Source organism: Cheilinus undulatus, linkage group 15, assembly GCF_018320785.1.
Source record: "Cheilinus undulatus linkage group 15, ASM1832078v1, whole genome shotgun sequence".
Taxonomy (NCBI): Eukaryota; Metazoa; Chordata; class Actinopteri; order Labriformes; family Labridae; genus Cheilinus; species Cheilinus undulatus.
In genome coordinates, this window is record NC_054879.1 from 39148612 (window position 1) to 39167267 (window position 18656).

General features: G+C 40.0%; 1 protein-coding gene across 1 annotated transcript in view; it reads right to left on the reverse strand.

The window, feature by feature from the left end:
* Positions 1–889: 889 nt before the first annotated feature.
* The window catches only part of LOC121523115 (vang-like protein 1), a 36156-nt gene continuing 18389 nt past the window's right edge, over positions 890–18656 (reverse strand). The window contains exons 4-9 of the mRNA XM_041807887.1: positions 11683–12111; positions 10037–10212; positions 9353–9486; positions 6035–6185; positions 4970–5204; positions 890–4370 (exon numbers count right to left, since the gene is read on the reverse strand). Coding sequence (XP_041663821.1) covers positions 4110–4370; positions 4970–5204; positions 6035–6185; positions 9353–9486; positions 10037–10212; positions 11683–12111 — 1386 coding nt within the window. The 3' untranslated portion in view covers positions 890–4109. The remainder of the gene's footprint in view (positions 4371–4969; positions 5205–6034; positions 6186–9352; positions 9487–10036; positions 10213–11682; positions 12112–18656) is intronic.

Genomic DNA, 18656 nt, shown 5'->3' on the forward strand with positions numbered 1-18656 from the left:
GGAAACACAGCATTGCTAAAATTGTCTTGGTACGCTGAAGCATTAAGACGGCCCTTCACTGGAGATAAGGGGCCTAGCCTAAACCATTAAAAACAAGGTAGGTATTTAATTTTCTCCTGGGATCCACTCTTCTCCTGGAACACATTACCACTGCTCCACAGTCCAGTGTTGGTGTGCTCTACACAACACCAAACAATGCTTGGCATTGGACTTGGTGATGTGAAGCTTCCATGCAGCTGCCCAGTCATGGAAACCCACTCCATGAAGCTCCCACCACACAGTTTTTGTGCTTATATTAATGCTGGTGTAAGTTCTGAACTCTTCAGCTATGGAATCGGCAGAGCATTGGTAACTTTTATGCACCATGCACCTTGAAAGTCATTCTGTGATTTTATGTGGTCTCCTGCTTTGTGGCTGAGTTGCTGTTGTTCCTAAACGCTTCCAGTTTCTAATAATATTACACAGTTGACTGTGAAATATCCAACAGGGATGAAATTTCACAACCCGTCCTTTTTCAAAGGTGACATCCATCACAGTACCACAGTTGAAGTCACTAAGCCCATTTTGTATCACAAAAGTTCATACATGATCTTACACACTTGTGGCAGCAGGTCTGATTTAACACCTGAATTCAATAATTAGCAGGTGTGGCCAAATATGGTGAATTCAATTTACACAACAAACTATGTACTGACAATTTAACATCTTTTGAAAGTATTATATACTGAAAGCATAACATGGTTTAATTTTTTTTCTGCCGGAGGTACACACACTAAGATCTGCATGGATCTTTGTCCCAAGAAGATCAAAGAAATATAAATAACAATAAAAAGGATGGAAAAAAAACTAAATCAATCATGACAAAAGACAAATGAATCTGATAATTTGAAAATGTCAATACAAATATTTATTTTTTTCCCTACAAATGTGACTTTGACACAGTTTCAATGCTTTAACATGTTCTCATGTATAAAAATGATGAGGACAACTTGGGACAAATGACAAGCCAGCTCTACAATGTGGAGAAGCAAACACTTTTCTTCATTAAGTTCCCTTTTTTTTCTCTTTCATTCACAGACTCGCTCACACAAACATGCCTGAAAACTGCACGTGTGCTCTACATGTATAACTGAGGCACATGTGTGCTCTACAACTATTTACAACCATCAACAATCTAAAATCCTAATCAAAACTACACTGTCGGTAACCATAGTAACACTTCTGTAAACTGTAAATTTACAACATGACAGGCATCATAAATACAAAGGATTTGTTTAAATACAGATAAAATATTGATACAAATAAACATTGATTGTTGCTGTTCCTGTAGCTGCAGGTAGGGGGCAGTAGTGAGATGCTGGGATGAAACACTGCAGCAGAAATACTGATAAGGAGGTGAGCTCATCTACAGTAAATAATTCATTTCAAACACTTGCTGAAAAACTTGCCAGCATGAGATAAGTTGTTGCAGCTTTTTCTTAAGGATTTGGGGAGGATTTGTTAAATATCTGCTGGAACAGATATTCTTTCTGACTTACAATGAGTACATTTTACTTTGCAGACAAGATTTAATTAATGCAGACAGTAGTTTGTAAAAAAAAAAAAAGATCATAGAAATGTGACAAGCAAACATCTGATTGTGCGAGGCTACATCAACGCCAGAGTGCACCTCACAAATGTAACAAAAAAGGCTGTACTGTTCAAAATGATAGTGAATATTTATTTTCTGAATAGCTGAATAGTCTTATGGCTGGATCAGACAACATAAATATTTTGTTTTTTATTTTGCATCGTGCCAGACTATTCAACCAACATCTTGTCCCATCACAGTCATCAGACTGTCAACACTACAAATGTAACCTGATCAATCATGGTAAGGTGTCCTCTGTGTGTGAGTTCACAGGTTCAGAGGAAAGTGGATCAAGGAGTGTCAATCAACAACAGAAATGCTGCATGTGATTCTAGCAGTCTTGTCCTCTGAAAAGAAGAAACTGTGGACTCCTCCCTTTCTATCAAGAGAGGGAAAAACAGAACCTAATCAGGTATGAATGTGATAATATCAGGTAAATTAGCCTTTAAGTCTTTCTGATAGGACGTCCTGAACACATTGTCGATCAGGCCTGACATTTGACAACAGATGCTGACGACGCAGTCGAGTCAAAATCTAGCTAAATTCATGTTGTCTGATCCTGAGCCTCCAAAGGTACCACTCCTGAGGTGAGCACAGAGGAGGTGCTGTTTCACCTTTAAATGGCATCACAACACTCAGATGAATGGCTGCCACTGAGAGGATGTGAAGACGTTTACTTGGAGAAGCTACTTGATTCAGCAGCCGACCCAAACCCATGAACCTGAATAAAACTATTCATTTTTTGTTTGAGACCAACAAAATAACTGCCCACTAATGTAATCAACCTCAAACATAATACAAATCTGCACCTTTGAATGTAATAATCCCACAAAGCTAATAGCAGTTGCTAATGCAAATATAATTACATTTGCTGGGATTTATTCAGGTTATGGGAAGGTTAGAAAAAAATCACTGGCTCTCAAAATTGTAACTTTCCTCAAATATATTATGAACATGTTTGTTGTAGCCTTTTTACAATTGCCAGTAGATTGAAGTCAGCTTTGGCTTGAGTTATAAAAAACATTTATGTTGATTTTTTTTGTTCACCATAAAACAGGAAGTTTTTTTCCCCTAGAGTCTTTAAACACGGGTAGGGCCATGAATCTTAAAACAAATTTTTTGAATGGGAAAAGAAAAGGATTGATAACAATTTTTAAAAATTCTAAAAATGCAAGGGGTTCTTCTAGAATTTAGCCCTCAGAGGAGGTTATCTGATCCAAATATGAATAATTTTACAGTTCATAGAGAGCGGGAAAAAAACCTAGCCTTTTCTGGATCTGAATAAAACTCACACGCTAAGGCTGTGCTGGACTTTCATTTAAAAGCAAGTTACTGTGTCGTCAACATACAGGGTACAGACTTCCTGAAACCACAAACATATTTTGAGTGGACAGAGAATTTGAGTTATTGTAAAGATATAAAAATGGCAGGGAGAACAGTGTTTCAGTATATTACATATAATTCCCTCAGAGTGAAATTTGACACATTTTAATCCACTCTACTGAGATTTATGGCTTTACCCGTGTTTTAGGACTGAAAAACTACTTCCTGTTTCATGGTGAACAAAAAACACTGCCATGACTGCCATGGAAATTTTGTTATATGCTTGCAGTAGGCAACTGCTAACACATTTGTGGAAACTTTATTACTTCTATGGTTTATTATATGGGTGAGCAGTTATTAGGTTTGCAGGTCTAACACCAACCAAACTAAAACTGAACTCAGACAAAGCCTTTCTCAGGCTAGCTGATAACATTTGTTCAAAAGCTGTTTCATCTGTCCAGTGTCTGCAGTGCTTGATATGAGTTTAGTCCATGAGTTTCCAGTGATTCCTGTGACAACTGAACACATCTTCTTCTATTTACAGTCCAGTTATCTCCACAAATGCAGCACAAACAGAAAAGGTACAAAAGAAAAGTTTTGGATAAGGTTAAAAAAACCATCCAAGTGATACACAATTCTGATATAAAAAATCTTGAGAGATAAAGTATATTCACATATAAATACTGTATAAAGATCAGGATAAATAATAAAACATAAAAAAAAGCTTTTCAAGGACTGAAAAAGAGAAAGCTGAAAAAGATTGATGGTGTATCAAATTTCCAGGTCACTGTAGTAACATTAAGGAGGAAGAAGAGACATGTTTTACGCTTAAATCACACACGCCTTCTAAGTCATGAACTCTCTCACACAGGCACACACTGGCACATGCAAAGATATGGAAGAAGAAAGTTTGTGAGAGTGATCCGTCGTGCATAGAGGAAAACCTGAACAGCAAACGTCAGGACAGATAAATCCAAGCATATTCCCTCCAGTTTTCTGTCTTTTTTTTCTTTCAGGACAAAGACAATGACATTAAGATACTTCATGTAAGAAAATTACATAAACGTAAGTACAAAAAAAGTACAAAAGTTTTTGTTCTTGAAAAAATCCAGTTGGTACTTGTAACAGTCCTGTGAGTCCAGGTGATCAGTTCTGGTTAAACTGAGGTTTCTGACTGGAGAAGAAGTATAAACTTGTGAGACTTGGGGTCGACATACTCCTCAGTCAGTCGGATGAAAGGGATGCCTTTGATGGTCACAGCTAAGCTGAAGTCCAGACACTTCAGCAGGAACTCTGTCCCATCCTTAATGCCGCTGGTGACTGAAGCTTCACTGACCAAAGTCCACTGATCGGCCATCCAGCGCTCAGGGCCGTACTGCAGGGTGGGGCCAGGGGCCAGGTACGCCTCCAGGAAGGCCTGGGCATGAACACAAAACCAATGATACTCCAATTATAGCCAAGAAACTTAAAACCAAGAAATGTAAACCCCTTTCTCTGTAAAATATGGCACTACAAACTACTTTATTTCTCCAAATGCACTGACATGACCAAAAACATTAAATAATGCAAGAAGCACGCCTGTACCAATTTTGAAATGTGTTACAAACTAAACAAGACTAGACTCACAGCCAAAAACTCAAACCTAAGCAAATTGATTTGTCTTCTAACTTAAATATCATATCACTAAACATGAGCCTCATTCACATGAGAGGTCCAAATGAAAACCTTATTTCAAGATATAAAAACAAAAGACCTGCATAGCTTGTATTATGTGAAAATAGGTTCTTTGCCGATGATGTCTTGTCACAGCAGAGAACTCCAGATGGGGGAGTTTTGTGCCAAACATCAATTTGTGAAAAGTCTCTTAAGATCCATTCTGTGGTTTGAAATATTAATAACACATCTATTTTTCATATGAGACTTAAGAATTTCAGGTATTGGAGTGTTGCCTAGGCATCTATTCCATTTGGACAAAACTGCCCAAAAAACAATCAACCTGTGCAAAGGAACGCTCACCTTAGGGCTCATGTTATTGATGAGGCAGAAAGCGAGATGCTTCTGGATGCTCTCCATGCTGTGGCAGTGCTGTCTCCTGGTGGTGCGGAGGTATTTCTGCAGAGCACGGGCCATGGAGGGAAAAATAGCCAGAGCTGCTTCACGTACATCCATGATGTCAGACGGAGATGCACGCTCATCCTCTTTCTTCATCCTCCTGACGTGAGTGAAGGCCTCCTCCACAGCCACAACCAGCCTGATGAGCAGTTAGCTTACTGTTAGCGCACTATAACATCAGAGTCCCTCCCTGACATGAGACACATAATACTGCTGACTTCTGACTTTTAATGTTAACTCTGCACATTGGGTGCAGAGAAGGGCTTAATCTTTGGCACTCCTCTGGTTTATACCTACCATTTTTTTAATCATTCTTTAATTGAGCATGTATTCAAATTTCACATGTAGAAAGGCAGTTTGTAGTGGGTGCTAGAAAAATATCATCCATGTTTTTCAGTAAACCATAAGCCAAAGACTTTTCTATATAAATGACAGGATGATAATCTCTTTTAACTGTGAATGACAGCCCACAATGTGTCATAGTCTGTGAAACTTATGTCATGTTATTTGTAGAGGTGCTGGGAAAAAATCGATTCACGTCAGAACTGCAAATGTTAATTGCTACAATTAAAAAGATTTAAAGAATCAGTATTTTAAATGTATTTTATTTCTTCCTAGATGCATTTCAACAGCAGACACACTGAGCGCAGCAAAACATGCATCGTCTTCACCCTTCCTAGTGATTTTTTTATTTTTGAGGGCCTTCTAATGCTTTGATTTGAAAGACGGGAAGACAGTATCAGGAGAGAGAGTTGGTAAAGGACTACAGCTCCCAAAGCCAACCACAAGGCCAAGGCCATGGGAAATCTCTTTTAGATTTAGCCTATTGTTGAAGAATTATCTTTAAAGTGGAGGAAACAAGATGTCAAAAACCGTTTACATACATAAGTATTAGTCTCATGCCTGAATGAGTCTTTAGATCACTACGCCTTGACTCACTTGCATGCTTACATGTGGACTAGGACTCACCTGGCTCTGCGTTTCCGGACTCTTCTCTCGTAATCGGCCTCTTCGTAGTACAGCTCATTGTGAGCGCTGTCCTTGCGTTTGCCGGCAGCTGTAACCATGGCCCGTGACTGATTCCCATTACTGGGTTGTGCTCCTGCTGTGCTCCCTGGGGCTGCAGCACAATGACAGAGGTATATTGGTCATCAGATTGTGTTTGTCGTAGCAGCAACTGACCCACCAGATTCTGATTAATGGATTGTATCTCAATCTGAGTCAGACAAGAAAGGTCATGTTTAACACATCACAGGAGGTTTAAATTAACCTATTTGGCCTACATGGTGTCTATTTTTGCACAATACTAACTTTTATAACTGATTTGATGGGATGTAGGGCATCCTGCCTGGTACATGATGTGTCTCACTCACAGAGAATTTAATTATAGCGCTAGAAAGGGGGCAATATCCAATGTGAGTATCCGCATTCAGCACAGACATTCAGATGCAGAAACCTTTTTTTATTATCAGGATGTGGATTAAATATTCATCGTTTTACACTTCAAAGGCTGAAGTTCTTGTCTGATCTGTGAAGTTACTCGTTTATGTGAGAGACCCGTGAAGCTAATGGAGCTATAGCACTATATTAGAGGATTTCTGTTGTTGTTGGGGAGTCAGATCTGGTCCATATTCATGAAGATCAGAACAGTTAGGGGGAGGTTTTAGAGACTAAACACTGCAGGTCAGGTGAGGATATTAATCTTTAATGATGCAATCTGCATGCGTGTTCACACAACCGTGCACAGGTGAGAAAAAGATGCTGAATCTAGTCCACAGCATGGATTTATGGCAGCCTTGTGTGTACTGTGAAAATAATAAATACTGTCACATTATTTGCACAAGGAGTATTGTAAATATTTCCTCTAACAATGTGAGTAAACAGCAGCTCTTTTTAGAAGTCTGGCCTACATAGTCAGGCTATGAGATGAGTGCATGTGAATGACTTTGAATGAGGGAGAGGAAAGCAAAAATGTGATAAAAAAAGAGGAAAAGAAAGAAATTGAGAGCGAACAGAGCAGGAGGAGGAGAAATGTGGTAGTGTGTGAGGAATGAACGCTACTCTGATGAATTATTTAAGGCTTGAAATTCCACGACCCTCTGGAGGCCTTTCCGCTGCTCTTTGAAAGAGAGGGGGGTGGGGTAGATGGGAGGTACTACGAGGACACCATATCCTATATTGCATCCCTGCTATCGATCATAAAACCCACAGCGATATGAACTGATGAGTGCACGTGAGAAAAAGTGCAGAAAGAGTGCAATGTATGGCTTTACAGGATGAATGTTTGTGGCAGAGACGAAAGGATAAACCAGGAGCATTGTAGCATCACAGCTGGAGTGTATGTGTGTGTTGTAGAAGGAGTATACATTATGTCAGACACAGGGGCTTCATAGTGCACTAAAGATGGCGTGAACTGAGCCGTGAAATTAGCCGCTTTCTGTGACGAAGTGCTGTGTGGAGACGTGCAGAGGACTTTTATCAGTACTTACGGTCCACAAGGTATGTTCTGAGTTTGGTTTTAAAATCTGCTCATGGAAGAGATGAAGATGGAAAAGGAAAACACCACAATATGAAGAGGAAGGACCAAGAAAAATGGGTAAAGCAGAGGGCAAGAACAAAGGTCATAGCAGGAAAAAATTAGAAATGTGATGATTCCATGACAATCTGGGTGCAGACTGTTCATTTCTGAGACGCCGCATATCTCAGAATAGAAATGCACTAACTACTCCTGTTTTGAAATACACCCTGAATTTAAAAAATAGATTTAACAACTACAGAATGATTCCTATAATGATTGGCTAAAGTAAGAAGTTAAAAAAAAAACACTGAAACATGTAAAAAGAACTGATCTAAAGCTTTGCATTTACAAAACATAGACATTACTTCAGTTTTACATCCATCACTGATGAACTGGGCTGATGTGTGTCTTAAGGCTCTGCTTTGTGTTCTTGAAAACAGGTCCACAGAATGTCAGAAAACTTGAGTTATGACCTTGTATCAATGTCAACAGTCCACCATGTCTTTAGGAAACTGTATGGCTCTCTGTTGAGTCCAAAAATCCCCGATTAAGTTGACATTAGTCTCTTGTCCCCCGTTCTCACCTGTTCCTCATAGGGCAGACAACCATCTTTTGACACTTAGCTGAGGTCAGTGCAAACCCTCTATAGATTATGGGGCTACATAGCTACGTAGCCAAAGATAAGCTCATAAAGCAGCAATGTAAACTACATAGGTACATTATCTACACAGTTGTTAACTTTAGCTACGCTTGCTCAAGTTCACATTGCTAAAGCTAATTTAGCTACATTTGCTTAAATTGTAACATTTATTTTGTAGCCAGTGTAGCTATGCTAGCTTTAGCTAAAGCTAGCGGAGCTGAAGCAAGCCTATGTTTGTGTAACTGCTTCGAAAAGAGGTCTATATGTAATTTAATCCCGGACCTCTGACCTTTTTCCTGTTTATTTAAATGAAATCTTTCTTAATCTGTCATTTTTGCGATGTGGTTATTTCATGAATGTAACTGCCAGACTTTGCTTATGAATAAAGTGAAATAAAAAAAAAAAACAAAAACAAACCAAAACTGGAAATATGTTGTACCTAAATTAAGGCACATCCTCTCTGAGATAGACGGTGTCTCAGACGAACAGTCTGTGAGAGCGGCCGTCACATCTGAGAGGAGTCTGCAGCCAGAACCTTCTCAGATTTAGAGCACCTATGGTGGGATAGGGGCTCTTTAAGAACAGTGTTTTTAGGGGTTCTACATAGGACCGAACACCGCTCGCAACTCTGTCATTGTATCAACTTCTCACTGAGCTGAGAGGCGGAAGCGCACCTACTACAGCGGCCAATAGGAACGCTCCCTCTGACCTGAGCCTTGATTGGCTAGCCTCCTCATTGGCTGGAGCATCGTACCTTGCTGGTTTTCCTCAAGTGAGAGTGCAGCATGAGGAGGCGTTGCAGAAGTGTGTTATTCTGTTAGATGGCTTCAATAACAAGACCCTGACAAGTTGCGTTGTTTTTGTGGGCATATGACACTAAAAATAAATTGCTTACAACAGCTTTAAGCCCTCAAAGCCCTAGCAGCTGCCAGCCAGCTTTAGCTTCATTTGCCTATAACAAAATTGTATGAAAGCACAGCCAAGGACTTCATATGATGAGTAAAATATCTGCATAGTAAGAGAGGAAGTGTTGGGAGAAGTGAGGTCAAGCAGCAGGATAAATTGGGAGGATTGGGAAGCAGTTGTTTACCATAGAGGGGAATTTCTTTTAGAAAACGAGCAGACTTACCATCTACGTTATATACCTTTAACCCAGCCAGGTGTTTGGCAGCGCGGTGCTTCGAGGCAGACAGAAGTGCTGGGTTATGGAGTGGAAAATCTCTGTAGTAAAACTCCAAAATAGACAGAGCAGCCTTCTGGACGCTGTGAGAGAGTAGAGAAAGTCACATAGAGAAAATGGATGAAATATTTTCCTTATGGCAAACCTAAATGAGCACATAAAAACTTCCTGTTTAATGCCCTTAGAAGGACAAGAAAAGGAAATAATAGACCCTTAACGTTCACAGCTTGGTGAACCAGACTGTTCAAATAATCACCGTTTCGTTGTTCTGTTGTAGCTGCTCTACAAGATCTTAAACAGAGGACAGAAAAAAGGACAACGGCTGTGTCCAGCACTCTGTTCTCCCTCTCTCCCCTCTTTAACTTGAGCCAACCAGACAGGAAAGCTGATGAGTAACACAATTAGCAACCGTTCCAGCCTCGCCTGTGGACATGAGCCTCCAATTACAAACCCACTTGAACATGATCGAGTTTAATGGCTGTGACCAAGACTTGGTGAGTGTTTTCTCAGCATGAACTACACAAAGGGTCACATTCAAATGTGACAGGATTGTATTTTAAGTAGTTTTCTTTTCATTACGGACCGTGTGTAAAGTTCACAGAGAGGATTATTACAGAAGGTGAGTGTCCATACCTGAGCTGTCCGATGTTGTAGTGGCGTGTTTCTCCATCAGTGGAGCGAATCACACACACACTGTAGCACGGCTGGAGCTGACGGAGCTCCAGCAGCACCACAGCAAGGTAGTGGACAAACAGCTGGGAGTCTACCAGGGACACTGCAAACTGGACGATACCGTGGTAATCCTCATCCTGTTTGGACAAAAACACACACAAAAAAATCACTAGTGATGGCTGAAAACCTCTTCTTTATTCTGGTTTAACTTGGAAGGTGTCAGAGAGATGTTAATGTAGTTTTCAGAACAGAGCACAGAAAAGAGTTATTGATAAGATATAATGTGACAAAATAAAACCTAAAAAAACCCCAATATAAAACACAATCAGGAAATCATTAATAAAACAAGTATTAAATATAAAATATTGCATCCTTAGAATAAAACCACTTTAAAAACAATTCGAGACACATGTTAAAGGTCCCATGAGAACCTTTTCACTAGTTACTGAACTAACTGAATTTAATACAGGTGCCTCTTCATGACCTACAAAAGTAAAAAAGAATCATTGGCAGCAAGACAGATAATTTCTTTGTGGATGTTTCTAAAGTCTAAAACCAATAATGCAGGGAGTAGGTGTCAGATGATCAATTAAAGCATGTTGCTAAAAAAGCCTTTTTTTTTTTTTTTTTTTTTACATTTTCCGCATCAAAGATTCTTGGGGCATGCAGGTGGTGGAGTGGTTTAAGGCACGCCCCCTTTACATGGGTGGCCCGGGTTTGAATCTGGCCTGCGGCCCTTTGCCACATGTCTCTCCCCACTCTCTAGTCCCTGTTTCAAAGTCTATCCACTGTCCTCCTCTATCTAATGATGGCCCCAAAATAAAAAATCTTTCAAAAAAGGATTCTCAGTGGGTGACTGCTTAACAATTGCAGATGAGATTTTTGTCATTAACCTACATTTTAAAAACCCACATACAGATACATCTCAGAATTAAAATATCATAAAAAGTTCATTTTTTGCTGTGAATTAAATTCAATCAAATTAAATGCCATATTTTCTAGATTTGTCTCATTCAAAGGGAAATATTTCAAGACCTTTGTCTTTTAATCTTAAAGATTACAGCTTGCAGCTCACACAAATAAAAAATCCACTGTCTCGAAATATTCAAATATTGTGGTAAAGTCCAATTTCTTGTCAGTTATTTCTTTCATGATGGTTCAGTACACACAACCACAACCAAACAACACTCACATATAGTCCATTTCTACAGAGTGGTCTGGTTTGGTTCACTACAGTTTTGTTTGGCACAATGATCCTGCTTGTTTCCACAGCTGATGTCTGTCTGGCTTTGTTCACTGTAATAGTAAATCTGTCTCTTTTCTCTTTTTCCATGTCAGAGAAATTGGTTTACTTGTGGTAAAAAATCCCTTTTTTATAAAGTGTAGGGATCATACACAATATATGCAGACACTTTCTGATGATTACTACAGCGTGCAGGTCCAAATCTTTAATGTACTAACTTAATCTCCACAGGTTCCCATTGATTCCAAACAGTTGTTCTTCACTTCCTACCCACTATTTTATTTTTGTGTGTCATCAAGATCACGTGACCGCAAACAACTTAACTGCTTAAAGTATTATAACTGTAACACAGTTTTAGACCCACCTGAGCATCCAAGATCCGGACCCCGTAGAAGAGCCAATAAGACATGGTGAGCAGGAGTGTAAGCGTGGTGAGAAAGGCACGGTACACACACACTCGGGGCAGACTGGCGCGGCCCTGTCGGAGGAACAAAGCCCAAATGGCCACCAGGAGGATGAGGAGTTTGAAGGAGATGGAGAGGAACAGGCCTTCGCAGGCAGCCCCACAAGTCTGCAGTCTTTCAGGCCACATGACAGCCGGAAGAAGCAGGAAGACCAGAGGTGTGGCCACCACCAGAAGCCCAATACATGAGCCCACAGCCAAAGGGAGATAGCGGCGGAAGCCTTGAGTCCGATCCTGAATCTCCTTCCCCAGACCGACCACCTCCTCCTGGGAAATACTCAGCTCAGAGGTGCCTGTCACAGCGGTGGTGGTTTCCCCCCAGTTATCATCCTGAAGGAGAGGAAAAAGAAAGGTAAATGCGGGAATATTTGATGTATATTGATCTGATATTTTTCAAAGCAGCATTCATTAATGTTTTTGGACATGTCAGGGGCAGCAGATTAGTCTATGTGATCAATACTGACCTCACTTGACTGTGAGAACAAAGCAGTTCCAGAAAGCTCTACCTTCAATTAAAAACAACTTCCTGCAGCATTTGGAACAAGGGTTGATTGTGGCAACATGACACATGACTAGGATGTGAGTGTTTGGGTTATTTTCCCAGAGTTTTCCTTCGTTTAGGGAGAAAACTTTGTTAAGCTTGTGGTTAAGTGAATACATTAATGTTACAATTCCTTTAATTAAACGCACTGTCTCTTATTCTGGATATTTAATGTGAATTGTCAGAATCTGTGCAGGATGTGGGCGGGACTGGACAGACCTGTTGTGGGTGCCTCATCACAAAACCTATAGACAAAACAAGTGTAATAAAGCATGCAGCACAGTAATTGTGGGTGGGAATCACTCATGGCCCCACGGTACGACATTATCACGATATTTGGGTCACGATTCAATATTATTAAAATTTTAAACATTTTGCAATACAGTGAGTATTGCGATACCATATATTGTGATTTGTATACCATTTTTTCAAATCTTTAGCTGATTTAGCTAGAGGTGTCCCAATACGATATTAATATCGGATATCAATCCGAAATCAACAAAAAAACCCCGAATCAGATTATATCGGATTACATCTAAAATCTCCAATTTAAGCACTCCGATACAAGCAGTCCATTCCAGACTCCGCTCCAGCACTTCTATCCAGCAGCGCCGCAGGATCCAGCACGTAGAGCCCACGTGATCATAACAACAGCGTGCTTCAGTGCTAACCGCTAACACAGTAGCAAGGAGTAGGAGTGATGTTGGCTGTGTCGAAGTATTTTTCGTTAAAGTCAGATAAAGACGCTGCAGCTGAGTGCAAAACTTGTCATGCACAAGTTCCCTGTGGTGGCAAAGAACCGGGGAAGTTTAATACGACCAACCTCATCGGGCATTTGAAGAAGCATCACAAAAAACAGCATGAGGATTTTCACAAGACCACGAAGAAACAACAAGGCTCTGGCTCTCTCAAACAACCGATGCTGTCTGAAACATTTGGAAAGCGTGATAAACTCCCACGGGACGGCAAAAAGGCATTAGCTATAACAGAAAAGATCGATGACGAGCCCCTGTCAGTGGTGAGTCATGTCAGGTTTAAATGCTTGATTGAACCTCGAGCCTATTTTTAACCAGTGGGTTTCATAAATTTTGACCTTAAACATAAGCATTTTCTACAATTGAATAGAATACATCAAAAATAAATTAGACAAGCCTGAAAAATGACCTCAATAAATCCAATAAAAACAAATCATACTTTTAAAGTGCAAAATAACAAATGAAGTTCACCTCAGTTATTTTTTACTGCCAGTATATGGTGGGAACAACTGAGGGCAGGGAAAAAAAAAAAACCCACAATATTGTCTATTGTCCAACTGCTCAAAGTTAAGAGTCCACAGCTCCAATTTCAAAATAAACATCTCACTCTAATAACAAGAGCAGAAAACAAATAATAATCAGTCAGTTAACTAAATTCCTAACAAAACCCTTCCTACTCCATCTCCACTTTCTGCAGTCCGAGCATGATGTGGAGATTCTTTTTTAAGAAGATAAGCATTTCGGCTTTTCACACCCTGTCCCCACACATTCATGCTCACAGAAAGAAACACAGTACAGACAGGCTTGTCTAATTTATTTTTGATTTATTCTATTGTAGGATGTGCTTATGTTTAAGGTCAAAATTTATGTAACCCATGGGTTAATAATAAATGGGTCAGTTTTTCTCGTACCTACTGTTGCTGACTTGTTCTCTGAGTAATATCACTTGATCAAGCCTTTTCTAACATTCCATACTACAAAATAAGTAATAAAAGTATGTATGATTCATGCTGATATCGTATCGGCCAATACTCAAGGCTGAAATATTGGTATCGTATTGGAAGTGAAAAAATCTGATCGGGACATCCATAGATGTAGCATTAGTCTTGCCCTTGTGTTTGTCGTATTTCTGCAGTATTTTATTTTCATGTAGCACTTCTTGCAAACCTCATGTGTCATGTCCATCTCATTCGTGCCCTGCTTGCATTCCTAATGTCCTTCCCCTGGTGCTGCCATGTTTGTTGTACTAACTTTTTCCTGCTCTATGACCGTCACCTCCGCCGACTTAACTAGACAAACAATTGTCCAAACAATTGATTTTATTTTTCCATTATTATGGACTTCAGTTCATATTAGCAATTAATCTGAAAAAATTGATACTTGGTTGACGAGACGATACAATATATCACCAGAGAAAATATTGCAATGCTATGCTGTGTCCATTTTTTCTTCCACCCTTAGTAACTGTTCTGCTAAAAGCTAACTATTTATTGCCCTGTCCTACTTAATATCGCATCATTTGCAGGGTGTTCTCTAATGGTACTGTAGAAGAAAGAAATGTAGACAATTCTCTGCAAAAGCACATTAAGCATCATCAACTTTCTCAGGTTATTAAAGTATACAGGAGAAGATATCTTGCTATGTTTTTCCTGCTATTTGTTTAAAAAAAAAACCTATCTCATATCTGAAGTAAAAATCTGCTGTAATGAGGAGAAATTCTCAAGAACAGATTATATTTCAATACATCTAGAAGACCCAAAACTTCCTGCTTTTTAAATCAACCACAACAGGTAAAATAGATTTTAAAATTCTAAAAGTGCTAGAAAAAAATTGATTGAAATTCAGAAGAAACTAACAAATCAAACGGTGAGCATAAACCCAAATCTGACTGACAACAATGCCTCAATTATCTTATTTCCCTCTCTTTCTTGCTCTGGTAACTACTCCAGATTTAATGCTCAGTACACACAGACAATTTTTCATGCTATTCAGAGATGTTTTATTTTCCTGGAATTTTGCCTCATTATGACAAGCCTTCAAAGTCCCTCTAAAGTAAAACGAGATGACATGTTAGGAAGCCCACATTGGCAGGAGGATGCACACACGTATATGCACGCACACACTGAATCACAACAACAAAAGCTGAAGCATTCCCGGCCCATCATCGCAAATTAGAGTCATTTTTTTCCTCCTTCGCCTGCAGGGTCATTCTAAGCATAATTCATTCCAGCAAAGAGACACAGACAGTAGAAATTCATGACAAGTCTGCGATAAAAGGCATTATTTTATTGTGTGGCTGTCATTAATTCAGGTAATTAGCAATTCATTGTCCTCCAGAGTGTCGAAGCATTGTACATCTCTCCAAAGGCGACCAATCAGAGTAGCTGCAGCTGCGCAGAGACGGATGAGGGCTGAAAGAGCTGACAAGCTGAACAAATAAACCTTCATGGCTTTACACACGTGTGCACACACAATCACCTAAGCACATCAAACCGCCTGTAAAGTCCCCAAACCCAGTCCGTATGGGTGTGGGGAAGCTTCTGGGAATCCTAACAGGCTGTGAGTAACGCAAACAAACAACGGCCACGTTCATTCTCACCTGTGTGGAGTGTGTGTGTCCCACTGAACCTGTGCAATTAAAAAGTCAAAATAAGTCTTGGATTAAATGAACTGCTGCTTTTTGTGAAATATGAAATCAACACTGTGTTTGCATATTTCTCATCATGCAGTATGAATATGATTTCTGCTCTCCATTTCTGTTCACAGCTAATTAACTCAGTTGTGCTTGAGGAGCCGATGCCAAGGGGGGCCAGAAGATGAATGAGCATGCTGTGATGAGGAGAGGAAAGGAAGGTGAGAGGAGAGGAGAGGGAGGAGAAACAAAGGAGATGGAGGGGAATGCTGGAGGATGTAATTTTTATTTCCAGACTGTGGGTCTCCCCACTAATGTGTCAGGCTGGAGGTCAGCTTTGTAAGTGCAGCATCGAGTCCATTTAGCATCCCATGTCATTTCTATTCAGCTCACATACTCTTTTCTTTCAACCAATCATTTAACATGATCCTAACCTTTGGAAGAAGTACTGTGAGAAATCACTGTCACTCCACACTTGTCTACTGAGCAAGATAGATAATATATTAGTACAATTTGTGTGGTTTTATGGAAGTGAATTATTGCAGTCAGTCATGATATAGTGAAAGGGCTGATGTTCCAGTGGTTAGCACTGTTGCCTCACATGAAGGTCCATGGTTCCAATGAAATATAGGAAGAGAAAGACGGAGAAGACATGCACCAAACAGTGCAAGGATCAGGATTTAATCCTACAAGTGTCAAGGACTCTGGCCTCTGTGAATGAACTAAACTGGAGCCTGGATACAGCCCTTCTGTGTGGAGTTTCCATGTTCTCCCTTTGTATGAATCCCCTCCAGGTACTCCAGTTTCCTCCCACAGCCCAAAGACATGCCTGTTGGGTTAACTGGTGACTTTAAATTGCCCGTAGCTGTGAATACACATGACTATATGACTGGTTGTTTGTCAGCCCTGTGATTAACCTATCTGAAAACCAGTCCAGGTTGTACACTGACCAATGGCAACTTGCATCAGCTCCAGCCCTCTGCAATCTCAAACAGAATAGACAGCATAGATGATGAATCAATACATCAAGGTTACAATATGGCTCTTTAATTACTTGCTTGTTGTTGTAGCATATTGAATCTGGCAGCCGGTATTATAGACTGTAAAGAAGAAGTATACTAACTTTCCAGAAGCTATCTTCAATGATCATCTGTCATCACCCAAAATGCAATATGTATATACAGTATATATTTATGTCTTTTGGAATAGATGCCAACTTCTCATCCAGAGTAGCCAAGGATTTAGTGTTTAACATCTTCAAGCCAAGAGTTCCTGTTCTGTGCACTGCAATACTTAAAAGTCCACTAAGCAACTTAAAAAGTGTGTTGTGTTCATTTGAAAAATCATTCCTCCACAGATGTGTGCGACTTAAACACTACGATTTCTTGGTTCATGGATGTAAATCAAAATGTAACATGAGGCCTGTACTGCTCTGGCCTCCTGATGGCCATCTTCCAGTCTTGGCCCCATTTTCTCCAGGTATCTTCCCAGCTGACCCCTCTACTACAAAGGCTATCACCCCCTAAGGTCAGGTCCAACCCACCAGGTCCTGGGCACCTAGTGAACAGTTAGCTGGATCAGGAAAAGCACGCCAGGTGACCATAGAAGTGCAGCTGCTGTTCCCCTATAGCTGACCCTTCTCATCCAAGCTCTTCTGAGCATGTCGGCGTTATACACAAGGTCTTGCCAATGGTGGCAAAAAATGTTTAGAAGAGAAGTCCTTACAATGGAGTTCAGCTGGCGCCTTTGGCCATCAGTCAGCAACCAAGCTCACAAGAGTATGATGCAACTTAAAGGACCAAGAATCGAAAGACTCTGACTTTTGTCTGCTGATACTGTGAGCAGTACACTGCCTTGCTCAGCTAACCCACTGCATCATGCATGAGGCCAAGTCTGTGGTTGATCCCAGTCTCGCAGTTAGTGGATTGATTGATTGTGCTGCCAAAATAGGCGAACAGCTACTCAACTTCCACGCTATTGCATGGACACAGACTCAATATCCCATATGCTTGGACCTTTGTTTTTGGTTTGGGGGACAGGGAGTCTCAATAATTCAAAGCAGAAAAATGCAAGTTGGAGCAACTACATCCTAAATATGTCTTGAGATAAAGATGGTTATGAATTGGCGCAACACATTTTGGCCTTATCTAAACCACTATTATAGATGGTCAAAGTGGACCAGATGGGCAAAACAGTGATGTAAGCAGAGGAAAGGCTATATCTTTCTCTTTTATATGGGAGATTTGGTGTCCTTACTAAGGATATTCCCAGTCAAATATTTTCCCATCCAATTAAATGCAAATTAGAGTTCTGTTAAGCCAACTAGTCTCAAGCTGAGTAAATACATTCTGCCAACCAACTTCACACTGCAACAACAGAACAACTTTACACCGTAACAATGAAAAGTTGGTTCACAATTGGTGGTAAATGTTAGCAGTGCTAGCAACAGGCCTGGGATCCTCTTTGCAGGTTAATATCCACATTCTTGTGCTGAGCATTGTCACTTAGTTTCCAGATGTATGTCATTAATCTGACACAGCCTCTGGAAAAATTTATCCTCATTTCTGGATCAAAACAGGGCTAAACTGTGCTGTTTCATGAGATGCTATCTATGCTATGAGTTAGTGGTTGTTTACATCAGATTAAAGAGCATTGTGGCAGTAAGGCAGTAGTAATAAGAAACAGCTACAATGGCTACTAGTGGAGGGTGGCTTCACTACAGTTTAGATGGAGCATTTGACTGGGATGGTAGGTTTGAAAAAAAAAATAGAGTCAATTATACATTTTCTTAATAACTAGTTCTATCTTATTATTCTGGTGCAACAACAAAGGGATTCAGATTTCACTGTTTCACCAGCTAATCCCACCTATCTCTAGTTTTTTTCAAAAGACCAACCATCTTTTCACACATACTGCATGTATGTTTTCAAATCAAAGCTGTTTTTGA